General features: G+C 35.9%; 2 protein-coding genes and 1 non-coding gene across 3 annotated transcripts; 1 reads left to right on the forward strand and 2 right to left on the reverse strand.

The window, feature by feature from the left end:
- Positions 1-186: 186 nt before the first annotated feature.
- Positions 187-8,097, forward strand: LOC116296706 (molybdenum cofactor sulfurase). The gene is made up of 11 exons (XM_031704768.2): positions 187-346; positions 516-1,413; positions 2,019-2,295; positions 2,890-3,390; positions 3,641-3,803; positions 4,402-4,480; positions 5,314-5,438; positions 5,961-6,079; positions 6,282-6,407; positions 6,769-6,873; positions 7,112-8,097. Exons 1-11 carry the CDS (start codon positions 232-234, stop codon positions 7,217-7,219), a joined length of 2,616 nt encoding a protein of 871 aa, XP_031560628.2. The 5' UTR covers positions 187-231; the 3' UTR covers positions 7,220-8,097.
- Trnat-cgu (transfer RNA threonine (anticodon CGU)) lies at positions 7,527-7,598 on the reverse strand. The gene has a single exon. It is a non-coding gene; the product is annotated as a tRNA-Thr (tRNA).
- Positions 8,098-9,021: 924 nt separating the features above from the next.
- Positions 9,022-19,637, reverse strand: LOC116296707 (poly(rC)-binding protein 3). Its single transcript, XM_031704769.2, has 16 exons — positions 19,404-19,637; positions 17,984-18,102; positions 17,807-17,830; positions 17,615-17,647; positions 17,375-17,418; positions 15,666-15,738; positions 15,014-15,136; positions 14,491-14,511; positions 13,984-14,035; positions 13,295-13,350; positions 12,676-12,753; positions 11,680-11,761; positions 10,897-11,006; positions 10,714-10,763; positions 10,043-10,162; positions 9,022-9,408 (listed from the first exon to the last, which is right to left on the reverse strand). The coding sequence occupies exons 2-16, from the start codon at positions 18,086-18,088 to the stop codon at positions 9,324-9,326; spliced, it is 1,056 nt and encodes a 351-aa protein (XP_031560629.2). The 5' UTR covers positions 18,089-18,102; positions 19,404-19,637; the 3' UTR covers positions 9,022-9,323.
- Between the last annotated feature and the right edge of the window lie 157 nt (positions 19,638-19,794).

The raw sequence follows: 19,794 nt of genomic DNA on the forward strand, positions 1-19,794 counted from the left end.
TTTCTGTGTGTTTTTACTTGGATTTATCGGATGGGCGGGAAAATTTACGCGCAAAATAAGAATATTTGCGTCATATATTTTTTCTAGCCTGAAAAAGTATTACCAGGCCAAAATTTGAAACTTTGATCCACCTTTAGAATTTCTTTAGGTAAAAAACTTCGAAACTATTTTATGAGACTTGTTTGGGATTCCTGTGTGCTTCCTGTTGGCTCATAAGCAAACAAATTAAACATGAACGATGAAGAAGATGATGAGGAGAAAGAATTCCTCAAAACTTACGCTCACAGCTATGGCTACGACGGAGCAATAGATGGAATGAGGAAAAGAGAGTTTGCACGTCTTGAAAGTATGGAAATGTTGTTTGGTTTTCTTAATCTTTTAGTCCAAAAACAGAAAATATTTACAAATATGCAGGATCCTTTGCTTATGTAATAAATTGTTCAATGAAACTTATTTGTATTAGGTAAGTTATAAGAGTCTTTAAAACGTACGACTTAGTATGTTTTTTATTTCAGACGAAGTCTATCTTGATCATGTCGGTGCAACCCAATATCCACAAACTCTTCTGGATAAATACTACCAAGATCTTTCTTCTAACGTGTATGGGAACCCTCATAGCAAGAATCCTAGCAGTCAGTCGACCACAGAAGCTATTAATGAAATAAGAAATAAGATATTAAGGCACTTTAATACAAACAGTGATGAATATTCTGTAGTATTCACTGCTGGAGCTACTGCTTCTCTCAAGATCGTAGCAGAATGTTTTCACTGGAACAATGGAAATTCAGAGAAGCTTTCGAATTCTTCAAGTTTGTGTTTCTTACAAAATTGTCACACATCAGTGATTGGGATCAGAGAAGTTGCTTTAAGTAGTGGTGCAAAAGTGGTTTGCATTAAGGATGAAGATCTCCTTCAATCACAAAAAGGACAACCAAATAGTCCATTCAAAAACACTTATGCAAATTTAATTCAAAATTTTGATACTTCAACTTCTCAATGTTTTGTGGATGGAACTGAAGAAACAATGGAATGTTGTTGCCCCAACCTTTTTGTTTTCCCAGCAATGTGTAATTTCTCAGGTAGGAAATATCCTTTAAAATGGATAGCGTCTCTTCAGAATGGTACACTTGATACCAAAGTTCAACAGTTGATAGGCTGTCGTGATAAGTGGTATGTAATGCTGGATGCTGCTTCCTTTGTGAGTACGTCTCACCTAGACTTAAAGAGATATAAGCCAGACTTTATTTCTGTGTCATTCTATAAGGTATTTGGTTTCCCAACTGGTCTTGGGGCCTTGCTGGTGAGGAACAAGAGTGCCGATGTGTTGAAGAGGAAGTATTATGGTGGTGGAACTGTCCTGGCAACCATAAGCAGTGAGAGGTTTCATGTTTTGAAGCCAACTATATCTGACAGGTACCTGGTACAAAATGATATATCTATAAAAAATGAAAAAAATAACTGAAGGAGGGAAGTTTGTCTGTTTTCAAAGCAAGGACTGGGACTGAGGTTTGAAGAAATGAACCAATAAAAAATAATTAAAAGAATGAATAAAAGAAGATGATGATGGTTGTGGTGGTGGTGATGATGGTTGTGGTGATGATGGTTGTGGTGATGATGGTTGTGGTGGTGGTGATACTTGCGTTGGTGATGAATATTGTGGGTGTGATGGTGATGAGGATGTGATAACTACAGTATGATGATGGTGATGATGATAATCTATGTAGATCAAATGTGTTTACCACTGCTGGGTGGATGGCATAATATACCTCACAGGATGCAAGTGATAAAGATAGATCAAATTAGAATTTTTAAAAGCTGATTTTTGTTGAGGAAGGAAAAACTGGAGAACATGAAGGAAAAAATCCTTGAAGCTGCACAGGAGAGAATTACCAACAAACAACTCATCTCACATACAACACTGAGCCTGCCAGGGGCCAAACCCAGGTCGCATTAGCAGCGCAAGGCATATGCTTCCCATAATGATGATGATAATATGATATTTTTTTTCTATTTACCAGATTTGAAGATGGAACAGTTGCATTCCTGGACATTATAGCTTTAGGACATGCTTTTGATTGCTTGTATCAGCTGACAGGAAGTATGCAGGCTATTTGTGAACATACTTTCACCCTTGCACAATTTGTCTACAAGAAGATGGAGGCCATGACACATGGGAATGGAAAAAAAGTGTGCAAGCTATATTGTGGTACTGACTTCAATGATCAAGATACACAAGGGCCTGTAATCAATTTTAATCTGTTAAGATCCAATGGAAGTATGATAGGATATGGAGAGGTAAGTTTACTGGAGTGTGGTAATTTAAGTTGCAACAAGACCTCAAGACCAGTGTTTGTGGTTATAGATTTTTTGATGACAGGATAGTCGCATTGTTATCATTGATATCAGGTGTCAGTAAGGTTTTTGGTTATGTTGTCAGTAGGGTGTCTTGTATAAAGTTGTTGATATTATGTCATTGAAAGTTATCCATCACTGTAGCTAGGGTGTCAGGGGTACGTTGCTGATCGTAGGGTGATAGTAGGTTATTGGTAATAGAATGTAGGTGTGGTTCCAAGTGTTTTAGAGCAATAGTCATTTTGATCCAGGTCGATTCCAAGCACATTTTGAAAAGATCATTTTTATCCAAGTCAGCTAGATCCACTATCTATACCTATTTGATGCACTTATAAATGGCTTCGGTACAATTTTATTACTTTATTATTAGATGTGATTGATACACTCATTGGAACTTTACTCACTTTTAGCTTTTATTATACCTTATTTTACTATTTTTTTGTAACAAGCAGGCATAGGAAGACAGATAATAAGATATGGCACCCCTTGTATTTCCAACTCTAGTCAAAATAACTAGAAACTTCTCTGTGGTTTTAGGTCGACAAGTTTGCATGTCTGTTCAACATCCACCTGAGAACAGGCTCCTTCTGCAATACTGGTGCAAGCCAACAGCACTTAGGATTATCTAATGCACAACTCAAGAATAATTATGCAGCTGGTCATGTGTGTGGAGACAATGTGGACCTCATTGATGGATTTCCAACTGGTTCGGTCAGAATTTCTTTTGGATATATGTCAACATTTTCCGATGCACAGAGATTTCTCAAGTTTGTCAGAGATTGTTTCGTTGAGAAGGAAGCTGCAATTCCTTCTAGTTGTCAGGATATTATAAATTTATCTGAACCAAACACTTTTAATAAATCACCCAAAAAGGAAAAAAAGGAAACACTTTCATTAGAAGGAGGTGGCACTGTTGTTGAAAATAGGACTGAAGTACGCAACAAAAAGCAGGATTTGCAAACTACTAATGGTGGATGCCTTAGTCTCACTCTACTAAAAATATGCATTTTTCCTATAAAATCATGTGGAGCTTTTGAGGTAAGTAGTTGAATAACCTGGCCATTTACTAAAAAGGCTCACTGGTAATAGGAAAATTAAAAAGATTAATAATCTGCATAAATTAGAGAAAAAAAGATGTCTTTTCTGAATTTAAAACTTATTACACTTAAATTTGCCGTTATCTCAGAAAGGTTTTTGTGCTGTGTTTCAGTCTCCAATTGGTATTCCCTAGCTCTCTATTTTATATCAAAGGTTGACTTTATACCATACTGTATGATGTTATCTTTAGGTTTCCAAGTGGGAAGTAGGAGAAAGAGGACTGAAATACGATCGGCAGTGGATGATCATTAATGAGACAAAGATCTGTTTAAGCCAGAAGAGAGAATCAAAGTTATGCTTGATACAGCCTTCAATTGATCTGGAAAAAGAGATGCTAATTATGGATGCTCCAGGTTGGTTGCTTAAAGGATATTATACATCTCATTGAAGGGCCCATGGAGATAGGATTCAGAGAGAGGTTTCAGAGAGAGGAGCTGGGGATTTCTATTAGCCATTCCAAGGGTGAAAAAAATAGGGTTGAACTGGCAATGCATTGTGGGACTGTTTTAGGGGACGTATTTACAAGATGGCATCTACTTTGTCCCCTAGAACATTCCCACAATGAACTGCATTGCCGACTCAACCAAGTTTTTTCCTCAACCTTGAAATGGCTATTAGCCTCTCCATAAACTTTATTGCTAATACAGTACGTACCATATTCACTATAAGTCTCATTTCTCCCACTTTTAGTCTTTTATGTCTACTAGTCTACTATATTTTTATATCTCAGCACTGCCAACTTTTCAATGGTTCTCAGCAATCAATGTATAGATTATGAGCAACTGTCATGAATCACTCTATCTTAAAAATAATAAAGAAGTAGTCCATCAACACTGATTTACTTGATTCAGTAACATGGAATATTCGGAACCTATCAGATTCATGGAAGCCAAAAATCCAGATGGAAATAGAAACTTGATTCTTATTCTTTTCTATTCTGTTTTATCACAGATATGCCATCACTTCATGTAAGACTTGATTTAAACATACATGAGGTGAACAGCTACAAGGTCAAGATTGGTATGGAATGGTATGTAGAATTTCAAGGGCCATAAGTTATGTAATTGAGAAGTTAATTATGTTACCCTTGTAACATAAAGATTTGAATAAATAATATGTACTTATTGACTGAGTGGGAGGGTGTACGGGAAAATATTTGACTCGAGGTCATGTCGTACAAATGACCGAGAGCCAAATATTTTCCCGTACGGCCCGACCTAACTCAGTCAATAAGCATTTTATCATATGACCCTCACGAAAATAAAAATGATTAAGAAAAAGAAAGTGCTCGGATTCAAGCAGGGCCGGATGGGTTTTTCCGGCCCGCTTACGTCAACCCATCCGGCCCCCATCACGTGACTTTTCCAATGGTTTTATTAGAGTGCGCGAGCAGCGCCGTACGGGTCATATGATAAATAAATAAACTGTAAACCAAATAAATCTATTTGATATGATTTCCACAAGTGTGTTAATTTTTCTAATTTTTTCCTGGTCTATAGAGGCTTAACCATCACGTGACCTCATGATGTTAGATGGCAGGAACAATACCTGATTTTTTTTACTTGAGAATGAACTCAATTCCCATGAGCATAGGGATTTTATTGTTCTGCCATCTAACTACAGCCATTCCAAGCTGTATTATATGTGCTGCCATGTGATGGTGCAAAGCCTCTATTCCTTTAACTGTTCTAGATATTGGGCTTCCTGTGGGCACCACCACAGGGTACCCAACTGTCTGGGTTCATCTTTCAAAAGAGCCATAAATGACATCAAAATATTGGTCATTGTCACATTTACAGTATAGATAGCTGATAATGTGTTTAATATATTTCCAAATTGAATACTTGTAATTATTCCTTCCAGGCTGAAAGAGGTTCTAGATTGTGGTGAGGAGGCTGCCAACTGGCTAACATCTTTTCTTGGTAAAAAATGTAGACTAGTCCAACAAAACCCTGAAGACACTAGACAATCTAAACTTAAACAACAAGGTTAGTCATGCAGAAATATGCTATAAAAATGCTGTATGGTTAGAGCATTAGAACTATTAACACTTGCTCATATATGTATTTTTTTATGGTTTGATGGTTTGATTTTTTTATATGTTTGATTGGATAGTAATAAGAGCAGGGGTGGTTTTACAGTGTGACGCACCTAACTGTGGCCATCTAACTTATTTATTTACTAGTTAACCAAACAGGCTGTGAGAATTTGTGCATTTTGCAGGTAATATCACTCAGCGTGATTGCAAATATTTAAAAGTATTTCATACTTTGCAACAAAAACTTAGATAAATGGCTAGAAATTTGCCTAGGTTATACCTACATGTATTTTGGTCCCTTTGCTAGCTAACACTAGACACTTTAATGAAGAGTCTTTTTATTGATGAAAAAACTTGGCAGAAAAAGATTCAACAGCATTGGTAAAAAATAAGTTGGGAGGCCATGGTTAGGTGCGTCAACCCTAACCATTATGCAATTATAGTAATGGGCTTTCTTTGATGACTTTTTCAGGCTGCAAGGAAGTGGCTAGTCCATCTTCTCTTTCTCTAGCCAATGTTTCTCAATACCTTCTAATCAGTAAAGCAAGTATAACTAAACTTCATCAGCATATTGTGGAGTCATCAGAAAAGGTGTGTAATTTTCAAGAATTAATAAAAGATTACATATGTAAATGTCCGAAAACAATGCCACGATATGATTCTTAGGACTAATTCAAGTGGTAACTTCCAATCCAGGACCCAGATAGTAATATCCGGTTATCTTGAACTTTTGATATAAAAAAATTCTATTGCCACTGTCAAAACTTTAATATGGATTTTTGACTTTCATTAGATTTCTGCCAATGATAGCATTGATGACCTAGTAAGCAGGTTTAGAGGTAACCTTATCATTGATGGTTTGAAGGCTTTTGAAGAGGATAGCTGGAAAGAAATCCAAATTGGCCAGCACTTCTTTCAGGTGATACTTCTATCAATCCATCTATGCATATGTCCGTCTGTATGTCCACTTGTCTGTCTGTCTGTCCATCTGTCTGTCCCTCTGTCCATTTGTCTGTCCGTCTGTCTGACCGTCCATCCATCCATCCATCCATCCATCCATCCACCCATACATCCATCCATCCATTTTTGTTTTGTTGAAATTGTCCCTCCTTCTCTCCCTCCCCCCATCCATCCATCCATCCATTTTTGTTGAAATTGTCCCTCCCTTCCTCCCCCCATCTATCAATCCCATCTATCCATCCCATCCCACTCCATCTATTAATCCATTCAGCCATTGACATTTTTGCCCAAAATAATTTATTTTATCTCTTATTATTTAGTTTCAAGGACTTTGTTCTCGATGTCAGATGATATGTTTGAATCAAAAAACCGCAGAAAGAACTGCCGAGCCTCTCAAGTCACTTGGAGTTGTTAGACAGACTAAGGTAACACTTTGCCCTAACAAAATTTGCCTTTTTTATAATTCAGAAACTTTATTTTTATATAGAAAATTAGAAATCAGTACCTTGCTTGCAGAGGTCTTTCTTGTACATGTCTAATATCTCATCCAGAATTTAATCTGTACAAGTTAATTTGCAAAGAGGTTAATATGATTCTTATACTAGGTCATTAAGAATTTAAATAAAGTGTAGTGATTTCATTTTTGTTTTATTATCATAACAGATGGGTACATTCGGGATTGGATTGCAGCATTCAGTGTTGGAATGTGAACCGTGTCAAGGTGGTAACCAATGGATACAAGTTGGTGATCCTGTATTTATTGAGTATTGAATATGTGACAATGTACAAGAATATTTTAGAATTGTAGTTTTAACTTGAAATTTTTAATAATTGAATACAGAACTTTTTATTAATTTCCATAATCATTTGACAATAATCTCAATAAATTATAAATCAACACTATACTGAAGATTGTGCTGAAAAAACTTGATTTGGGCTTCCTGTGGAGTTTCCTTACATAATTAAGTTTATAAATTTTGTGAAATAATGTAGGAAAACAAAGTCATTGGAGATTTCTGTCATTCATAGGATTTTAAGAGACCGAGGAAAAAATAATCTTAAAAATTGAGGAAAAAAAAGGCCCCGACGGGATTCGAACCCGTGATCTTTGGTTTACGAGACCAACGCCTTACCACTTGGCCACAAGGCCCACTGACGATAAAACATGGCAGAAAAATCGTATTTATAACCTTGCTATACCAACTGCTTGCCGGGAGACCCACATATACGTAGAAAAAACGGCTTATTCAGGAAGCAATCATCTTTAGAGGTAGAACTAAAAGATATGTTTTAAAATTTCACATATGTACATGATGCATAATATTACCTTTTTACAGAAATCGGTTTGGATTCGTCACGATCACTTTGTTTCAGTCAATCACATCGCGTCTAGAACAATTTTAATATTTAAAGTTTTTAACTTTTAAATCAGCATTACATGTAAATTTAAGCTCGATTAAAGAAATTATATCAAGGAAAAATGGTCGGTCCTCACTTTCTTGGTTGGTTCTAGAAAGTGGTTATTTAAATTTCTAAAATTCTCTCCCGTGGAAGTCGTCATCTATCATTCCCCGAACCATTTTCGCTCGTTACTGACGCATTTTCGGAAAAAGAAGTTATTCTTTCTTTGCAGTTGTATGAAAACTTCATATTATTGCTTTTTTTCCAGTAACGATTAAGGGTGCTATTGAAATATTTTTGATATTTGATATTTATATTTAAAATAAAAGGCAAGTGTTTGCATTGAAATTCAAAACCAGGTCTTGAAGGTCAATGCAAACCTTAGAAAACCAACCAAGCCCAGCTCTTTCTAATGTTTAACGTAGGGTTTGAGTTTTGATCGAAAACCTGTCCCTGTCCTCGTTCTCCCTTGTTAATATCAATGCTGAATTTAAAACCCGACATCAAACAATAGAAATAGGGCGTGGTTGTCTTTTAAAGTCTAAAAGTCTGTAGTTTGTGGAGTTCACTGAAAAAAATGTTGTTTGAGTGGGGGGCTACCCAAAAATTATTTCAGAATAGAAAATCCCTGCTCCCTTATTGAGGGAATATGATGTCGTTTTCTGCAATAATTACTGCGGTTTTCCACATTTCTTCAAACTTGATAGTTATGAGCTGCTCCCTGAAATTTTGTTTTTTGCTGCCATCAATCAAAAAGAATGCCCGAGTTCACAGAATATGGAAAATCACAGTGAAAAAAAGCTAAACAAAGCCATACCAAGTGCCCCGTCCTGCTATGGTTAGCCTGCCAGGTGTTCTTCATGATGGATTGGGGTGGAGAGAGGAAGAGAGAGGGAATGGCCCCAATCTCCCACGAAGAAGGCCTGGCTACGCAGGCTAGGTATGGTTAGCCAGCTATAACCTTCCAACAGGTTGAAGCTCTTTGATGCATAGGGTCATAAAATTAACTTGTTGACTGTCTTTTGACTGACAAACAGGCTCCCGTTTAGCTGATACTGTTTGCTGATTATTGGTAGATGGATGGTCAAGGGTTTTATTGAAGATGATTGACTCCTGTTCCCTGGTCATAAATTACACTTCTTTTAAAAAATACTAAAAAAATACACGATCAATTTCTTTCATATTGTTTATTTTTCTGACATACTACAGTGAGTATAATATTCTATGTTAAATTTCTATTTACAAGACTTTGTCTTGGGTTTAAAGTGCACAGACAGTATTGTTAAACCAGTACTTAAGCAATATTTTAATTGTGAGGGGATTTTAAAATTTTCTATTTCCTACTGGTATTTTGCATTATTAATTAATTGATGGGGGACAGGGTTGGGTCGACTTGGCATGGTATAACCTTGAGTGGCTAATACTAAATATCTTATCATTTAAAAGAAACATGGAGCTTGAAGGCCAATATATGTTATTGTGTATTTTCATTTTCCTCTGAGCTTTCTTTGTTCTCCTCTTGATCTGTGTCGATGGGTGCCTTTCCATCTTGTCTCAGTCTAGAGAATATTATAAAATACCTGTTATAGACTTTGCAGTTCTGTTTGGTTGGGAGCACATGCTCCATGAGAGTGCACAGCACACTCACTGACGGTGAGCTTTATAATTGCACAGTACAGCGATGTGCATGCGTTCCTTTATTTCTTCAATAAAACATGCAAGCAGGGTGGATCCTAGATTTTAGCTGTTTGTATGTTTCTACCAACCCAAAGGCTTGCACACATCGTTTTTTTGGGCTTTCAACATTCATAAACTTTATTACAAACTCAGTTTATAATTTTGCAAATTTAAAAACCTGAAGCCAACACACCAAAATAAAACAAAAACAAAACAAAACAAAAAAAAAACCAGAATAATTGCTTCTGACATCATCTGGGTTGCAGAAACATGAAAAATGCAATTAACAAACCTATTCCCTGCATTCAATACCATTAACATTTTATAGTGGAAAAGGGTCTCGGATGAAGGAAGGGAGGAGATTGCATGGGAGGGGAGGGGAGATGCACGTTTTCATGTACTTGTTTTCAACTGGTTGCCTGACCACAGCTTATAAATAAACTCATTACTTAATCATGAACCTATTATATTAAGGATGCTAAACAAAATAATAATTAGAAGTTCATCAATACCTACCGAGCATTAATGAGGAACTGAGCAAAGCTTACAGCCTCTGCTGTCCCTTTGATCAGCACCTCTCGCTTGTCTGCTCCACTCTCGCTGTCACCAATCTTTATGCTCGCTCCAGACATGTGTCTGGAAAAAGACAAGTTTTAATTAATCACTGCAATGTCATCATCATGATTTGATTTCTCAGGGGGTAGTCAGTCTACAGTAATCTCTTTAAATTATCCATCTCTCTCCTCTTCCCCACAAAACACAGTGTCAGACTCGATACTAAAATATTCTTTAGTATTAAGAATACCACATGGTAAGGTAAGGTAAGTAATGAGGTAAGAGATGTATGTAAAATGAGAGTCTCAGTGGTGAATATTTCAGACACAATCTTGCCTAACAGAGAACTTGAAACTGGAGTATCATACTACAATAGCCAAGTTCCAAAATATGCTTCGCTTGTCATGCACAAAGGATTCAATGTGAGGCTTCGTGCATAATACTCAGTGTTTCAGGACAGGAGAAAAGAATAAATTTAACTTAGCACATAGCCTCATACCGAAACCTTTGTGCATAATAAGCATAGCATATCTTGGAAGTGGGTTATTGGGAAAGGGGATTGTAAGCTTCCTTTGGACCCTCTGGCACACTATGTAGAGACATGACTTAACTCTTATACTTTCCAAGCATACCTTATACTAGTTATATAACTTCCTTTCTGGCCAATGATACTTCCAACAGCCTGAAATGTTCAAGCATTTGGATAGTTAGTCAAACCTTATGTTGAAATGTATTCAAGTATCCCAAGTGACTCAGATAGATTCAAAGATGGGAATGGTTAGAAGGTAAGAATGAACACAGAATATTCAGCTTACCCCTTTTGGTATTGTCATTGTAAGAGATGTAGTGGGGCCTTTTCCATATCCAGCCTGGTTCATGGTGACACCACCACCACCACCACCACCCCTCCCTCCTCGTCTTGCACCTGCAACATAAGGAACTCAAATATTATGATAACGTACAAAACTAGTAAATTATAGAAGAGAGGGATGCGATAAAGGGTTCTTAGGTCCAGTTCATGCTATGAACTTTTACTGCATTGAATCAGACTAAGGTTCAGTTCACTGAAATCCATTAAATTCAACAATAGAAATCATGACCATGAAGGAGGTTTTATATCTGATATAGATTCGTCTTCATTTGCATAAACTTTAACTTGGATTTTCTCTATCAAACTTGGTTCATTTCGTAAATAATTCGGTACAGTATGAGAACATACATCAGGAGTTTTTTAAGCCGTTTAATAAACTCGCAGATCGTGTTTTATCGGGTCTAAAACCACTTGGCTGCGCCTCGTGTTTTATACCCGATAAAACACTCCTGCTCGTTTATAAACAGTACATAGTCACTGTAATATTGAGTCTTTATAATTATTTAATTAGTTTAATGGATTTCAGTTGTCCTCAAAGGCAATTAAAATCCATATGGCAAAAGTTTGACGTCTGAGCTTGACCTTAGTTTTGGCATTTTTCTTTGTTTCTTTGGTGGGCTACCTGTGGTTTGCAGGTTAAAGGGACTGAGGGAGACATAGGGATCCCAAACACCAAAGATAGTAATCTGCTACAAAGGAGACTAAAGGGTCTAAACAAAGTACTCACCACCAAAGCCTCCTCTTCCAGGGATAAAACCATTATGAAAAATGGGCAGCATACCAAACTGGCCTGGGTAACCTCCATATGGCTGATGAATGACAAGATAAAACAATATCAAAAAATCTTATTCTTATTGAATTATTTGAGGTAACTGCTCTTTTCATTTCTGGTGTTTGCTTTGACATGTACAAACTTGTATGTTTAAAGCAGGTGGGGTCATGTCATCCTCGGGAAGCCATGGGTGAAGTTCTGTTGCTCGTTTCTCACTACCAGAGAGAAGCGAGAAATGAGCGACAGAACTTTACCCCTAGGTTCCCGAGGATGGGGTCATGTGATCTGTAACTGCAAGTCATTCATTGTGCAAAAAAAAAAGCCCTGATCTTCTTTGTTACATCACCGTGGCAATGTTGTTGGTGTGCAACAAAAGATTTCTCATTAGCTTCTTTTGTTAATCCCACCAACAGGGTTGCCATGTCTTTGTATTTTGACTCACTTGGTAATGATGTCAAACCATCAATCATCATGTTCTTTGGTTCTCTCCTGTACTTGGAGGTTTTTTTCTCTCTTTGCAAAAATACTTTACTAAATTCTAATTCCATCTTAGAAGATATTCTTCTCATACTCATTAATAATTCATGAGTAAACCAGCCAATAAATGGGCTATTTTTGGGTCACATGATGTTACTTGAAACCTGGTAAAGTGCTGTGAAAGGAATGCATTCAGTCCTAGGACTGAATTAATTTTGTTCCAGTTACTCCGAGTCGAATAATTAATGAGATGAGAAGTCATTTCAAAGCCTCCAATATCGGACTGGACGGGATTTCAAGTCTGTGCAATAATTTAGTTCCAGTCCTCGGCTGCGCCTTGCACTGGAACTAATTGCTTTGACTTGAAATCCCGTCCAGTCCTCATTGTTGGCTTTGAAATATTACTTGATAGTGTTAACCTCTGTTTTTGTTATGATACTGCTGATGTACCAACAGTACACGGGACTAACTTACCTGGGCAGGTCCATAATAACCGAACTGGTGATCTGGTTTCTGTGGTGTGTATGGCACCGTGTGTCCTTTGGGTGGAAACTAAGGCACAAAAATAATGATAAGCCTGCATCAAAACCCTTGATCATAATATAGGTAATGAAGGTATCAAAGTTGGTAGAGCCAAAAGAGAAATACTATTCCATTTATTGCTCTATTAATAACACTTTTTTATTAAGTATTTAAATAAATTATTTACTGTGGCTGCGAGCTGCAAGCTGAAATTAGTTTTTTGCTGCCATCAATCAAAGATAATCAGTCAGTACCTTTTATATTTTGACTGGCGGCAGTAAAAACCAACTTCACAATAAGCTGTTGAAATGTCTGAGTTTGCAGAATATCCAAAACCACAGTAAAACATGTCAACTTAAATATTATATCCAGCTTCTGACCCCCTCCCCCCATGAAGGAATTTTTACCCCTTACCTCCAGAAATCCCAATTTTCTTCTATACAAAGTCTTTATTTTGTTCTTTCTCTGACCTCCCAACCCTCCCCCCTTGGAAATTCCAAATTCCTCTGTGAGGGGTATGGATAATTTCTGTACCTACACAATTAAATTATTATAGTCATGAGTAACTTACCTCTAACATGACTGAACAGAGGTGATCAATGCAAATAGCAAGGGCTTCTGGCGTTCCTATAAAATGAATTATCAAGGACATTAGAATTATGATGAATTTAAGATAATACACTCATTTATTATTAACAAAATATACTGTAGTACCACACAGGAAATAGCTATTCCAATGGTAATCATGTATTTTATGACCACTGAGGCACTCATCATGTAAAATGTTGGCCGCCCCTCTATTGTCTGATCACGGAAGCAATCCCAATCACAGAAGCCAGGTGGTGTAGTGGTGAGAGTGCTCACCTCTCACCAATGTGACCTGGGTTCAAGTCCAGCCAGCCTCGGTGTTGTGTGTGTGAGTCCCAAAGTTGATTGTTGGTTCTCTCCTGTTCTTCGAGGGTTTTTTCTCCAGGTTCTCCAGTTTTTTCTCCCTCAACAAAAATCAACTTCGAAATTCTAATTCTATTTATTGGTACCCTTATCAAGTGGGTTGCAAAACCTGTTAGACTTTCCTGTTTACCTTGGAGCGGCCAGTAAATTCAATTAAATTAGATATTGGGCAATGGATGGCCAACAAATGACTGACTGTTGAATGATGATCAGCCAACAGTCAGTGAAGTATCAAGTGAAAAGTGTTCAGTTTATAACCATAAAGTACACCTATGCATCTAGCAGTGGTCTATGTGGCCAGATACATACCTGACAACGTCACAGCCCTCTCAGAAGATCCAGGAAGAAATTCACCAGCCACCTGATGGCCAAAAAAACAGTGATTATTACACAAAAGCATAAATAGTGAATAATACTGCCACTCAGTAAGCTCAGTTGGTAAGAGCGTTGGTCTGTTGTGCAGGAGGTCGTGGTTCAAGCCTCGGCCGAAACAACACTCAGGGTCTTAAAATAACTTAGCAGAAGGTGCTGCCTTTGTCATTACATCTGCAAATGGTTAGACCTCCATGTGGTTCAGATGACCACATTAAGGGCAGTCCTGTCCCTAATTAACTAGAGACATTAAAAGAGGACCACGAGTTTATCAGTCGAATTACTGTCAAGTGTTATCCTCTATAAACAAAGTTAATTATTATTATGGTTATTTTGATTACTATTATTATTATTATCATTATCATTATTATTGTTATTATCATTATCATTATTATGCTATAGCATGAATAATAGAATACAATATGATTTAAATACAGTACCTACCACAACTGAAGCACCAGACACCTGAGGAAAAATAAAAAATGAAAATTGAGACTGGCAAGTAAATGTCAGACATGTACTTACTTCTTAGGTTTTGTGGAAGAAGGGAAACCAGAAACCCCAGAAAAAAGAAAACCTTCTTGAATCAAGAGAGAGAACTAATAAACTCTGCTCACTACTGACCATATATTGTGGTTAGGCTACCCAGTGAGTGCACTCAACATTATTAGGATCCCAAGCATTGTTTTCAGGGGAATCAACATTTGAATAGCCCTTGCATGACTTGAAATTTTCACTTGTTTCAACTTGTGATGTTGAGAAATATCATAATGTGCAACCTTTTAATACAGTCATACTATATCATCCAATATTTGCACTCAGCTATAAGGGTTTTGAGCATTAGTAGACCCCTTGCATTGATTTTCTAGAGAAAATATTGTTCTGGGGCACAAAACAATAGGCCTTGTTCCCCCAGAACAATTCCTCTCGAGACTCAGTGCGAAGGTTCTGTGTATATATTGTTTACCTCTCTGATGTCTTGGATTTTTGTACCTCCTTTCCCAATAATAGAACCACACTGGCTGCCAGGCACAATGAGTCTCAAGGTGACAGGAGGTGTAAGGTTACTCTTGGAATTGCTTATAAGCTCCTGAAATAAACAAATGACATTAGAAAATAATAAACTGCTTTAATAATAGCCAACAACTAATTTAAACAGCATATGGCCAGAGTTTTCAGTAAAAGCCGGCAGCCAAATCTCACCAGGTATTTTACATGAAGTTGCTGCCGATTTTGCCGATTCAAGTTCACCAAAATTTAGGTCAAAATATGTAGGAAAGATTCAATGGCTGCTCCCTGCCTATTCATTTTATTTTGTCACTTACTCAAGCTGGAATTGAAAACCCTGATGGACATGGCCCTTATTCCATGATAGGGGAAGCATAGGAGGTGAAACGGTAAAAGAGCTTGACTCTCACCAATGCAACCCAGGTTTGGACATGGTGTCATATTTAAGTAAAGTTGAATGTTTTTTTCTCTCCTGTTCTTTGAGGTAGAGAGGCAAAACATTAGCAGCGTACTACCATGCTTTCCATATTGGGGATGTTTGACATGCTGGGTCTTATAGTCACAACAAAAACTAGAATTTTTATTTCACACATAAATTCTGCTATAGTTACCTCTTCTAGCTTCTTGCTTATCAGTGAGAATGCAGTCACAACAGCATCTTTACTTCCAGTGACAGAGACAATTCTAAATAGCAATAACAATGATTTAGATAATTATAAAGCTTTACATAAGGACATATTGTAAAATTATTTTTTTAAACACAATTCAGTAAAAGAGAGTGCATGAGAATGAATCAAACAGAGTTTCTAACTACATGCAACATTGTTAAACAAATTTGAATAATAGAAATTTTAAAAATGTAGGTAGTGGGAAAGATGACAGCAACAGATCCCATATACAGGGGGATTTTCTATTTGAAATTGCCTGTCATTCCCTTAGTAAGATTTCTGTTTTCCAGCAATATGCTCAATGATATTGTAATAAAGTTTTGTAATCGATTTTTGTAATCCTGAAGAGAATAACGCACGGTTTGAAATGGAAAAACCACAATGCCCAAACATTTCATAAGTTCCATATTTCTAGGTACACAGGCATAAATAAGTATTTGGCAAAATGTACTTCACATCTTCAAATACTACTGATATTTTAATTTTTTACTATCTGAATAGTTGTCTTATCCAATAACACATGCACATTCAAAATCTTTATGCATTCTTTGGTATTAATTTTATTTGAATTCCAATGACAGTGTCTGTCATGTCTCATAATTAAAGCAAATAATTGGAACAATCTTTAGTATCTAATATACACACCGACAGGGTTCTCAACAAAATATTCAGGTATTTCAAGAGTTATATTAACTATCAAACAGGTGTATGTCAAGGTCCAGTTTAGTATTTAACTATAGTTTTAAAATTAAAAACCAGAGCAGCAAAGACAACTGCTGTGTTAAAAGCAGGTGGATTATATATTATAAGACAGTTTCTAAGTGAACTATATAGAATTATTTTACATTTCAAGGAAAGATTTCACGAGGTATTGTGCACAAACAATCATTAACCAAGCATATTTAAGCTATTTTTTGGGTAACTATAAGGAAAGTTGTACATAATGTTGTACATCATATTATTTAGTACAGAAAAATATTGTCATAGTAGTATATAGGCCTTTTTATCTTCATTCTTCTCTTAATTTACCAATATTATTGAATCAGTATTTCTTTTTATCATTATTTTGATGTAAAGCACTTTAGAATATGTTTATAATGTAAGCACCATATAAGTTAGAAATTTACTATTGTTATCATTTATCATTATTATCATATTTAGAGAGTTTTAAAAATGATCAAAAAAGCTGTTCATTTAAGATTTCTAGAGAATAACTCTGATATACATCCTTGCCGCTGGATTAGTCTCCCTAGCCCATAGTTCCCTTCAGTGAATATGACCAGGAGAGGTGTGGAAATTTCTTGGACTACACGTCAATATTCCTAGTAATGATTGATAATGTTATCTCTATCGAGTAAACCAAGAATCAGTAAAATCAAGCAATTTCTTCTAGAATTAGACACATTTGTGAAAATGTACAATGTCGTGAATCATAATTATTTTGCACTAAATAGTACAAAATCAAAAGTTGTATTTTTTTAGTGGTCCTTTTTAGCATTAATTAATAGGTGCTACTAGTACTTGCATAGCACTGTTTCATGAAACACAGTATTTGCACCTTAACGCCCTTCTTGCATAATGGTTGACCATAATAGGTTATCATATTACACAACTAGACACAGAGCTTTAATTCTATTATCAAATTTACCAACCTTTCTGGAGTGGAACCATCAGAGATATTGATGTGTGCACTACTCTAAAAATCATAATTGAAAGAGTAACGATTTATTTGTTTTCTAAATATATTGATTTTAGCATAATATATTCAGTGAAATACATAATAATATCCAGATGGGTAAAGAGAGAGTATAATTTTATACTGTCTGGAGGCTAGAGAAAGGTTAAAAACAATATATGTCGGATAACAATGCTGGGTAATTGTTCAGTATTACCTCTTCTCTGAAATTTTTCACAGTGGCTCCACCCTAAAGGAAAATTAAAAAACTCTCAGACATGATTAGATACATGTTATTTGTATGCAGAATAGAAAGAGGTATAAAACTCATTTATGTCAATCACATTGTCTCCCACAATGTAAATTATAGACATAGCTTATTTTAATGATAACTAGATAATGTCTGTACCTTGCCAATTATGCTACCAATGTCCTGTTAAAAAAAATTATAATGGAATGTGTAAATTAATGGTCCTTATGATATAGCTAAATTACCCAAAATAAGTAGCAAATTCTAAGAAAATTTGACAATCTAACAAGCTATTCTAATCTTTTTTTAAAAAAAAACTGCATAAAGTTTGCTAACCTTTCCTTGCATTATCATCTTGACAACAAGGTTTGTAGAAGGGTTGCGGCTTTTTAGAGGACGGCTTTCTGTCCTTGGAGAAGTTTCTTCCTCATTGGAACTCATGATGGCATTCAAAACTAATACATGAAATTAAACAAGGAATTCATTAATAACTGAAAGACAAGAAAATTCATGTTCAATAAAGAAAATAATAATATTAAAGAAGATTTTATATAAAAAGGTGTTAGGATAAAGATTTCAAAATCATGTGGTGCATGTAAACTGTGTTAATATGTGGTCCAGAGTTAGTAATAATTTATACCATCTATTTATTGTGTTCTACGATGTGTAAGACAAAAGAATATTTAATAATGGGGGGTACATGGTTAACCCCAACAACCTCGAGCAAAAAAAAAACCTTCGAAAATCGTCAGTAATACTAGACTAGCTGAAACTTTTCTCGCTGAAAACAAAAATTCATATAAAAAATCGCTATCTTTTAGCAATGTAAGAAAGCTTTTGGCCTATGAATTCAATAATTATAAAGATCGTAAGCTAATAAAGATTAGTATTATTTCTACCGGCATTGAAAAAATACACGTATGTTCCAGACGTATTAAGATATTAGTTTGGAGAGAGAGAAGAAAATTTCGTATGCTTATCACAAGAACAGAACTTTATCTCTAAACCCAAAACTTAAAAAATAAACAACGGAAAGGATTTAATTAATAATGACAGGATGCGACCAAGGAAGACCTAGAGTTGCATAAAAATTACAGCCATAAATTAAAACACCGATAGGGTGAAAATGCCGGTCCGCAAGTCAAGTTATAGTCCCCGGGCGAAAACCAGACGATCTATGGATTAATTTTAACAAAAATAAATAAATTTATGCTAGGGATTTCAGTAAAATATGTTTGAGACTTCGAGATCCGTCGTTAATAGATGTGTTCCGTTGCGGATAAAATAAAGATTTTCCGATTCCAAACATTGCGCAATTTTTTCGTTCACCTCAAAACTATCAGTTTTTAGCGCGATCGACCGTCTATCATCGTACTACCATGTGTCGAACCAAAATAACAGTTTGCCTGTCCATTCAAATGACAAAAATCATTTAATATTTCAAGATCTAACACTATATTCCAGGTCAAACCGTTATTATTAACACATAGCACTTAACAACCTGTTAGGCATTCAACAGCCGGAAAATCACAAGGGATTCAAAATAAAGTCGATAGTGTTAAAGTTTCTTTTTGGGCGCATTTTCCCCTGCATCAATCAGTCTGATACAAAGCTTTACAGTTCAGGACAGTACATAAACATGTGTTTGCTCCAAACTCTGCATAAAGTACTTGCTATAATACGAAAACTATCGATAAAATAGAATTAAAAAGTGTAGTTTTGTTTGAAGTTGTGCACTAGTGATAATCTTACTTACCTATAAGATCAGGACCTTTTTTGGGAGACAAGAACAAAAATTCCACGCGGACGGAGAACCTAAAGTAATCGCCAGAAAGTTGATCAACAAATAAGGAGGGAGAAATGAAGCCAGGGAGGAAATAAAAATAGGAAAAGAGGGCTGGAAGGTAAGGGAAAAGGCTCAAAGCCAAACTAAGTCGATAATCAAGTCGATCCGAAAAAATATTTTTCTGCAACGAGTGATAAACAACTTGCCACATGTCAAAAATCCTGATTGGTTAGAACCAACCACGTGTGAGACATAGGGTGACCAAACGATCAAAATGTGGGTGATATTCAATTAATAATTCATTAATTGTCTTTTTATTTTAATTTGTAAAAAAAATAACGGGAATCCTCTTTGAAATGTT

The sequence above is a fragment of the Actinia tenebrosa genome, unplaced genomic scaffold, assembly GCF_029948245.1.
Source record: "Actinia tenebrosa isolate PJP-AT-01 unplaced genomic scaffold, QUT_ActTen_1.0 PGA_scaffold4__44_contigs__length_22323623, whole genome shotgun sequence".
Classification (NCBI taxonomy): Eukaryota; Metazoa; Cnidaria; class Anthozoa; order Actiniaria; family Actiniidae; genus Actinia; species Actinia tenebrosa.